Here is a 9,724-nt window from a genome sequence, read left to right on the forward strand (position 1 = left end):
CCATGGTCCACTTGACAAGGTGGTGACCAGACAAAGGTTGACTCAATGATCTCAGCGGTTTTTTCCAGCCTAACTGATTCTGTGATTTAAAGTGCCGAAAGAGCCATTTCTATAGGAGAACAGCTGTTTTCAAAAATCTGTGTGGCTTTTGATGTCATCTCAATTTAGCTGCTCTGTGCACTGATGAAGTCATCAGCTGTTGCACTGTGCAGCTCTTTGACTTCACCTTTTGCTCTAGAAGCAGCACTTTGTTCTCCCGTGAATTGCCTGGCAGATCCAAGGATCCCTTCAACAGCGGTGCCCAAGGACCTGGGTGGGCACTACTCAGTGTCATGTATGGATAACTTCATGACAGTTACATCTGCACAATTTTATAAAACTTTGCTAGTAGCCCTGCTGTTTTCAGATATTTTACTGTGCTGGAATTGGGGTGGTACATCTCATCACTGCTTTTCTCACTCTTCAGTGCAGAGCAAAAGGAGGTTTTGTCCCAGTGAAATTAACCTGGAGTCCACTGGACCATTACTGATCAAGGCATCTTTTGTTTAGACCCTGCCCTTACCACAAAGATGAGTTCTAAAATTATTATATCACCTACATTTTGAAGACAGAGTTACCCTTTATATTTAACTAAAAAATTGTACTTCTGAGTATAAAATAGGTTACTAGATCAGAGTAAAAGGAAGTGGATGGGGTATTAATAGATTGGTGTTAGCCACTATAATACGTGCTTGCAGTAGTGCTCAAAAAGGAACTGAGTAAGATTTACCGTTCTTATCAAGAAGATTTAGACTGCTAATAAAAAAGTAAATGTCATGACATGCTTTAAAATGTCATTTCTCACAGGTACTTCCTTAGGTGTTCTGGAGGTGGGCATTTTCCTTTAGCTGCCCCTTACCCTCTGAATGCTGCCATCTTTTCTTCAACAGCAACAAAGTTTACCTCACAAATCCTGCCTGCATGCTAAATAATATTTCTTGTTTTCACTGGGGTGGGAGAGGGAGAAATACATGTTCTAATAAACATTAACTGTTTGTTATCTGTTTGTGTTCTGTGGTTGAACCCATCAAGTCAGACCCTGGAATCACAGAACAACGCAGGCTGGAAGGGGCTTTGAAAGCTTGTGTGGTCCAACCTTTCCTGGAGATGGGAGCCTGGATGAAACTGTTCAGTTGTGTCCTGAAAACTGCCAGGGAGGGGGACTCACCCACATCCCTGGGCAGGTTGTTCCAGTAAATGATTGGTCTTACTGTGAAAAAAAGTCTCATGTTGAGATGAAAGATGGAGAGCCCATTACCAGAAGAGGCTGATTTGTTCTCTCAGTGCCATAAAGCCTGGATTTTCTAGAGGATTTGCCTGGAAGAACAATGCTGTTGTGTGCCACAGGCAGCTGCTGGCTCACTTTGGTTCACCTCCCAACACCTCTGAAAGAAGAAGGGTGTTTGGACCCAGCCTTAGTTCCCTAATGGAAAATCACTACAGCTAAAGAATACCCTTCTAAAATGAATTTGGAGAACTACTGTTTAGCCTTTGAAAGCAAATGGAATTTGAGTAAAAACATTAATTGTCCCAGATTGGAAAAGCCTGGAAGTCTCTTATGTTGCACTCTGAATTTGCTGAGTTTTATGATGTATCCCAAAATGCTAATTACTGTCATCAGAGCTGATCCAGTTCATTTATTTTGCCACAAGATATCTGTTTCTTATACAAGCCACCAGATAGTACCTAGAAAGTACTACAGAAAATTAAAGTCTTGACATCCATGGACAACCCATAAACTACCTGGATTTTTCCAGTAGCATTGTGAAAACTTTTCTAAGATTATCTTACTCAGGCAGATTTTTTCCCATGCTCCACTTTTCCTGAAAAAAAATTAGACCAATCTTAAGACTTTAAAAGATGCATTTTAATATATTTTCCTAAAATATTAGTGTATTTACACAAACTTCTCATTTAAAAAATATTTTGTGCTTGCCTATTTTTAAACATCTGGTTTAAAAAAAATTCAGCCAGATGACTACATCACACAAATATGAAAGAACATTCACTGTAGATGTGAGCAATTAAAAAAATACAGCACAGAAACACATACCATTGCATTAATAGTAAGTGAGTGCACATTTTTAACTTGCTAGCTTCCACAAACAGTTCTTCCCATAGAAATTGCTTAGTCTGTGTCAGTAACTTCTAGCCACTTCTATATTGGAGTTCCCATTTCTTTTTTCTTCACAAAAATCCCCCCCCGCCTTTTGCTTATGCAAAGGTTGCAATAAAATGCATTACAGTATTATTTCATTTACAAAACAAATGACATAAAAACTTGTTTCTTAACCCATGGGATTGTATTTCACTGAAACAATGTCCTGTCATGGAGATGCAAGAGAGATTCCAAGAGCTGTCTAGATGCAGAAAATGATCTCAAAGCAATCCTTCCTGGAAAGGTGGACTTGAATTGCTGCATGATGTTGTGCAGATTCCTCTTTGGAGAGATCTCATCTTCAGATTTGGTAATTAGTATAGCATTTAAACATTGTATTTAGTCCAAATAAATACAAATAAATTAAAAACAGATTATGGAAGGAAATTATTTTCTTGTTGATATTGCTTGGAGGAAGGCTGAGAAGTGAAGCTTGTGGCAATATCTAGATTACACACAAATGGCAGATCCTTTTGCTTCAGTAGTACTCTCTGAACAAGGAGACAACAGCTATGAACAGGGCTGTAATTTTGGAGAGAGACAGTAGTGGTCTTCTTTCAAACTTTGTTAGGAAGCCATTTTCCTGTGGGAAGGACAGCCACAGTTAGGGACAGCTTGAAAACAACTTGTAGGGAAACCACTCTCTGCTAGTGTCAGATTAACAGAGTGCTGCAGCATTGTGCATGGAGGGACAGCTTTTCAGAGCTCTACCTCCCAAAGATGAATAGGGCTTTAAAAACAGGAGCTGAAAATAGCTGCACCTTGCTGAATGTTTGTTTTATCTCCAAGTCAAGACCATGCCCTCTGTGTGTAAATAGAAAACAAACATGAACTCCATCATCTGAGCCCCCATCTTCCAGGAAGGTACAAGTACTATGTTTCTGATGTAGCAACACAGAAATATCTTCCTTTAAGCCTCCTTATTCTACTATGATGAGCCACCCATTATGACAGAATGTTGCCAGGAGTTGATACTTCCCTTAAATGAAATTGACTCTGTTTGAAAGAGATGGAAAGAGAAGCCTTTATAATAAATCTGATGCATCAAGGAGCCATGAGTCACTATCACATTTTTTTTGCTGCTACAGACAGAGAAGGACTAAAACAAGCAGAAAGAAAAGAAAAAGGAAAAGCAAGACACTAAAAAATAAATCAGGGGGGAAAAAAGTAATAGGAAATACGAGAGAAGTGGGATGAGAGGGGGTGGAAAGAGAAAGTAACATTTACATATAAGTAAAGGAAAAAAGTACCAAGGAAAAAACTGACACCAGTATCATTGATTCTCAGATTCCCCTAACTGCAAAAAAAAAGAGAAGTATTGGTGTGAGGAAACTTTGCAAAGCAAAAAGGACTTTCCCTTCACTGGCAGAATAGGAATTTCAGCAACGTGGCAAAATGGTCCATTTATTGACAAGTGTTTTTCTCAGCATTGACCATTCATAGATAGAAATTCAAGGATTATCTCAGTCCAAACAGAAAAGATTTAACTCCAATTGTACTTACCTGTACACTTCTTGTAAATAAAACTGAGTTGAGTTTGTTGAAATCCACAGCAAAAGTGCTGACTTGATTTGTGAGGATCATACCTGTGTATTCTTTCCTTACCTTGAACTTAAGTATTTTTGGACCAACTCCTCTATGAAAGCAAAATTGCTGCACTGACCTTAGGATGCCACTTAATTTTAGATTTAATAGTGGAAATTTCAGGGAATGCCTAGCTTAACCTGTTTTGGGCAGGAGGCTGGACCAGATAATTTTCTAAGGTCCTTCTCAACCTGAATTATGGTATGATCCTATGATCCAAAATTCAGAAGTGCCTTGTAAAAAGAAAGTTGTCTTTTATCACTGTTCTCTTTAAAGCAGAAGCAAAGCTCTCACTCTAAGTCTCAATCAGACATCCCAGACATCAAATATTAAACCACCAAATGAAACCCTGAGTGAAATTATTTTGACAGTGTCTAATAGCAATAATTAAATGAAATCACCTAATCCAAGTTTTGGTGGAAAATGAGGAACTCACCCAGCCACCGTTTGCATCAATCCATTCGGCTTTGTTGTTTATGATGTACTCTGTGATGAAATAAGAGATCTCCTCCTTTTCCTCTGCAGTCAGCTGAACCCCATGCTCTTGAAGCTTCTTGGTGAGAAGACCTCCAAAAGTAAATATGGTCATAATTCGTCCCCAGTTAGTATTTCCATCAGCAAACTTTTCTTCCATGACTCCATTGAAAATTCTCTTGGCTACAGCTACAGAGGTGATGTCAATCCTGTCCAGGAGTGGCCTGAGAGCCTCCTCGGTTTGGTCTTGCAGGGAGGATGCAATGCTTCGCAAGACGTGAGCAACCCTGGTCTGGGCTGGTCCTAGGTGAGATTCCTGGAGCACATACTGCAGATAATCTTGAGCTAAGTAATAAACGTAATAGAACTCAGCAGTTTCCATTCAATACGAAGTGCAGAGAGCAGTGCACCTCTCGTAATCAGGGTCGGCAATGAGCAGCTACAGGACATGCACACAGTTTTGTTTCGTCTGGTTTTGATGGAATCTTTCGGCTTTTACCACAGAATTTCCTGTAAAAGGGTGACTTAATGGTGTGGGTTGGGGAATATGTCGTAGAGGAAATGAAAGAAAAAGTGTGTGTCTGTCTTCTTGACTGATTTATTTCTCCAAGTAGTGTGATTCCGCAACTAAAATCTACCAGATTTTACCACATTCTTTAGCAGCATAAATTGGTATTTTCTAGGGACTTTTGCTACATACCACTAGCAGAGGTTTGGCATTTGGCTTTTAAAATTCCAAGAATGGTGTGTGCTAGCAAAGGTTTGGCATTTGGCTTGAAAAAACATGCCCAAGAAGTGCATGCTGTTGGAGATGCAGCCCCCCCAGCACCCCAGTCCAATCTCCTCACTGCCAGGGCTAAGGCTGCAATCTATATTGCAGGTTTATGGGTTATTTCTGGTCACAGCTTTGTGAAGAAACTGGTAGACATTTCCAACAGGATGGAAGAATGGATAAACTTTCTTCAGCACTAAAGGAGTTTTACATAAGTGCAAAAAGTGGGAGCCACAACAGTGGTACAATTATGGATGGACAAAGGGGAAAATCAGCTTTATAGCATTATCCCTGTTCCAGACTTTCCCACACTCTGTCTGTGAGTGCTCTTCAAGGTCCTTCTTTGAAGATTTGAATGGGAAGCTTCAAAGATTTCTTTCCCCCATGGGGAGTTCTGCTGTAAGAGACATTATAAGTATAAAAGACAATGCTAATGCAGGCAGCATGTCGGAACATGGGATGGAAAATACGGGGCCAGTGATGTGTGATACCACCTGAGTCTTTTAGGACAGGTAACAAAGAAGTATCTTGATACCTACAACTGCTCTAAGATTCAAATTTTCTGTCAAGCTGTTATTTTTGGGAGAAGAGGCAGGGGTATCTAGCCAGCTTTTTCCTTACAAACATTTTCTCCTGAGTCAATCTCATCTTGCTAAGGGACAGGATATGTCTGTAGAGAACGTCACCCCATTGCAAAGGCTTCAAAGGGCAGCAAAGCAGCTTGATGTCTGGAGACCCCTCTGTTTCTCCATCACCCTTTCCTTATCCCTCTACTTCTTACCCACCTTTCTTTCACTGCCCTTCCTTCTCTGAAAACAAAAAGCATTCCCAGCACCCCATACCAACAGCTTTTCTTTGTCCCAGGTGTGGCTGTGAGCCTGTTCCCAGTCCTGGGTGTCTCCTGATGCTCAAACCTATGGAAGAGGAGCAAAGCCTCATGCCTGGTGGCCAGCACAGGGCTGCAGTCTCAGATGTCAGGATAGCACTGGCACATAACTACACTGGGGAAAGCCTGTCTGGACTGTGGTACAGCTCTGTGATCACTGCTAACCATAGCCAGCCCCCCAAAATGCATGTGCTGCTGCTCTGACATCACAGTTTTTGCAGAAACCCATTGAGTAGACCAGGGTAATTTCCATTTCCTGCTCGGGTTTTTTCTGTATGTAGTGAGTCTGGCCAAAAGTGACACAGTAATCTTCCATCATAGCAGGGCTTGAAGCCTTGAGCTAGAACCAGCACAGCACAGAATCCAGCACTTTAGGATTATTTCCCTCACTTTCTCTTGGAAGCAAAGACAGAGGATGCTTGGTGCTGTTTTTGCCTTTGGGAGAAAATGTATTTCAGAGGGCAGTTTGAGCTGGAAAACTCTAATGTTAAATGTTGCCCCCAGGGAAGGATGTGATGCCAGGACTGGGAATGAGCTGGGCGTGGGAAGCTGGATCTCCCCTTTTTTGTACACTCACGTTCTTACCAAAGCTCATTTTGAAGGTTCAGAGGTGTTCCCTGTCCAATACCTGCAGCTGTTCCTTTGGCAGAGCTGTCAGGCTGACTTTGCCTTTGTTATGTTCAGTGATTTCAGCAAAATGCTAACATTTTATGAGGAATGCAAATGAGAAAAAAAAAATGATGTGACAGTCCCTAACTCTTTCCAACTGGACAGGAATTTCTGTTGCAGAGGGAAGTTATTGCTCTACCCAGCCAGCTTCCTTTCTGTCAGATGCTTTCTGGAAAAGGGCTGAGAGAGATACTAAAGCAGACATCACAAGAATTCTCTTCCTATACAGCACAGTCTGTGAAGTTATAGATCACTCCTGAATTTCTTAGCAATTGATTAATGAAACATGTATTGTATCCTTTGAGAATATAAGTAATAGTTGATATGAGAACAGTGAACAGTACCTAACAAAACTGGTTTTGTTCACCATTGACAGTGGCAGAGCACAGGTAGACACAGATATTTCTTCATTAGTGGAGCATTTAGGATTCTGAGGAGGGTGATGAAATAAGACTATAAATGTATCACCATTATTGAAAGAAATCAGTGTTAAGACCTTGGCAATTTTGGTGCAAATGCTGCTACTTGCCTTTGATTTTTAAAGGGCTGTGAGGTGAAGCTGAGGGCTCAGCTCCCAGAATGGGGTGGCAGCTCTGAGCAGACATCTCTGTCACAGCAGCTGTGACACTGATGACCAGAGCTCAGGATGGAGCTCTTGGAAATGCCCCAGGTCTCTGTCCTTCAATGTTGGACACATTTCCTTTTCAATAGCATGCAGTGGAAGGTACAGTTCAAGCATTGGATGCTCAGCAGCAGTGACAGTTTATGTATCTATACACACAAGTGATAATAGTCAACTGTGAGCACTCTAAGAAATCAGCTTTGGGATCTCTTGCACCATGCCACTCAAATGCTTTCATTCTCACTTGCTGCATTAGGCATTGTCATGCTTTCTTCTAGCAGACTTCATTCTCCTTTTGTAGTTGTAAGTGAATACCTCTAACTTAATGAAACTCTACTTTGTTTCCTACCTGCTCTGTTTTCCCAGTGCTGCATAGACTGCATTTTCATACACTGCACTGCTTCTTCTTTGTTTTTCTCTTTGCTGAAGATACTTTAAGTGTAAATTGTCAATAAAAGGCTTGAAACAGAAAGCAGCTTGACCGGGAAGCTCAAATGCAAACCCTCCCCTCACTACTTGGCAATTGGAAGGGGCTTCAGATACTTTAATTTAAATCTGTGCCCTGTGGATTTGAATCCACATCCTACTCTAACCTGAAAAGGCTGATTTTTCCAGAACAGATGGGGACTGAGTTGACAGATCCTCATAAAATTGACTTGTGAGAGACGATGTTATCTCATCGTGTTCGAGACAAAACCAAGCCAAATAACAAAAGCTTTGCTGAGCTATCCGTGCTGCATCTGCCTTGCCAGAGTTGTTCCAGTTCCAGGTGATTTGTGGGAACTGTGATTTTTGTCTGGAAGAACAGTCTGAGGCCTTAAGAAAATGATTAAACATTTTTCCCCTGCTTTTCTTCCCGTTTTGATATCCACGCCGGTGTGATTATACGTATTTTTTTTCCCTGTGCTATTTGATTTCATTGCGAAAGAACAGCTCGGTTCACTTGTAGCTTTGCCAGCTGTCCTGCACAGCACTGACACGAGACCTGGGGAGGCTTTAATGGCTTTTATTCGCCGGGATGCTGCTGCGGTGGCTCGGAGCGGTTGCCCAGTGGAGTGCTGACATCTAGTCGCAGCCGGCAGCGCTGCAGCGCCGGGGGAGCTGTGCTGTGCATCCCTGCGTTTGGGCTCTGTGTGCAGCCAGGAGATAAAATCCCATGGGACCGGGATGGAGCCCCGCTAATGAGCTACGTTCTTAAGTGATGTTGTGTTTCCCGAAGGAAGCAGATGGATGGAGGGATTCTCTCTCTTGGTCCTGGTGGGACCCCACTGCAGTGCTGTGTCATCTCTGGGGTCCCTGGTGCAGGAAGGACATGGACCTGTTGGATCAGGAGACCACTAAGTTGGTTGAATGGATAGACCATCTCTCCTGTGAGGGAAGGCTGAGGGAACTGGGATTGTTCAGCCTGGGAAAGACAAGGCTTCAGGGTGACCTAATTCTGGCCTTCCAGTGCCTGAGGGGAGCCTGCAGGAAAGACAGACACTGTTTACAAGTGTACAAGAGGAACAGCTTCAAACTGAAAGAGGGTAGGTGTAAATTAGATATTAGCAAAAAAATCTTTACTGTGAGGGTGGTAAGGCACTGGCACAGGTTGTCCAGAGAAGTTGTGGCTGCTCCATCCCTGGAAGTGTTCAAGGCCAGGTTGGATGGGCTCTGAGCAGCCTGGTCTAGTGGAAGGTGCCTCTGCCAATGGCAGTGGGGTTGGGACTAGATGATCTTTTAAGATCCTTTCCAACCCAGACCATTCTGATTCTATGATTTCTGCCAGCTGAGAAGCACCAAAGCCTCCTGTCCAAAGCCTCCTGTCAAAAGCATGGAAAGGTCATCTCCATAAATTTTGGGAGCAGTTAACTTCAAAACACTTCAGACCATCTCCTAATGTTTCTAGGATGGAGACAAAACAGCAGGATCCTGTATCTCAAATTCTGTGGCAACTGAAAGAGAGATTTTGCCTCGGCTTGCAGTCTGTGTGTCAGACATGCACTGAAGAAGAGCTCCAGGAAGGATGGGAGGATCCAGCTGGTTTTGCATCTTCTGAGCCAACTGAGGCATTGTGGGCTCATTGGAGAACCAAAGTCGTCCCCAACATAAACTAAAGCACTAAAACTAAAACTATTCCAGCTTACTGTTGAGCTGTGGTGCCCTCTAGAATGACTGAGGGCAGAGCAATATAGCATAAGCTCTCCCCTGCTCCCAAAATACCATGCAGCAAAGGCTGGGAGGATGCATCAGATGGAGATGCACACCACGGGTCTCCATTGCTCAAACATAAGAAGGTGGCTGTTCAACTCCTCTGTAGCACTCCAGAGACCCAAGGGGACTGTGGCAATGTCCAACCTTGGCTGTTTACTCAGGCTTCAGCTGCTGCCTCGTCACTTCCCCTGGTAGCTCATCTCAAGCCAGAGCCTGTTTTCTTCAATCCCAGGTCCTGTCATCACCGTGAGTCAAGGAGCAGCCAAACATACTTCTCCAGTGTGCATGTGTCACGTGTTGTCACATGCATGTGTGCAGACACATGCT

At 42.7% G+C, this 9,724-nt stretch overlaps 1 protein-coding gene across 1 annotated transcript; it reads right to left on the reverse strand.

The window, feature by feature from the left end:
* Positions 1-1,656: 1,656 nt before the first annotated feature.
* BCL2A1 (BCL2 related protein A1) lies at positions 1,657-4,821 on the reverse strand. The gene is made up of 2 exons (XM_085070458.1): positions 4,218-4,821; positions 1,657-2,780 (listed from the first exon to the last, which is right to left on the reverse strand). Exons 1-2 carry the CDS (start codon positions 4,635-4,637, stop codon positions 2,676-2,678), a joined length of 525 nt encoding a protein of 174 aa, XP_084926584.1. The 5' UTR covers positions 4,638-4,821; the 3' UTR covers positions 1,657-2,675.
* Between the last annotated feature and the right edge of the window lie 4,903 nt (positions 4,822-9,724).

Source organism: Lichenostomus cassidix, chromosome 10 (assembly GCF_008360975.1).
Source record: "Lichenostomus cassidix isolate B80296 chromosome 10, HeHo_3.0, whole genome shotgun sequence".
Taxonomy (NCBI): domain Eukaryota; kingdom Metazoa; phylum Chordata; class Aves; order Passeriformes; family Meliphagidae; genus Lichenostomus; species Lichenostomus cassidix.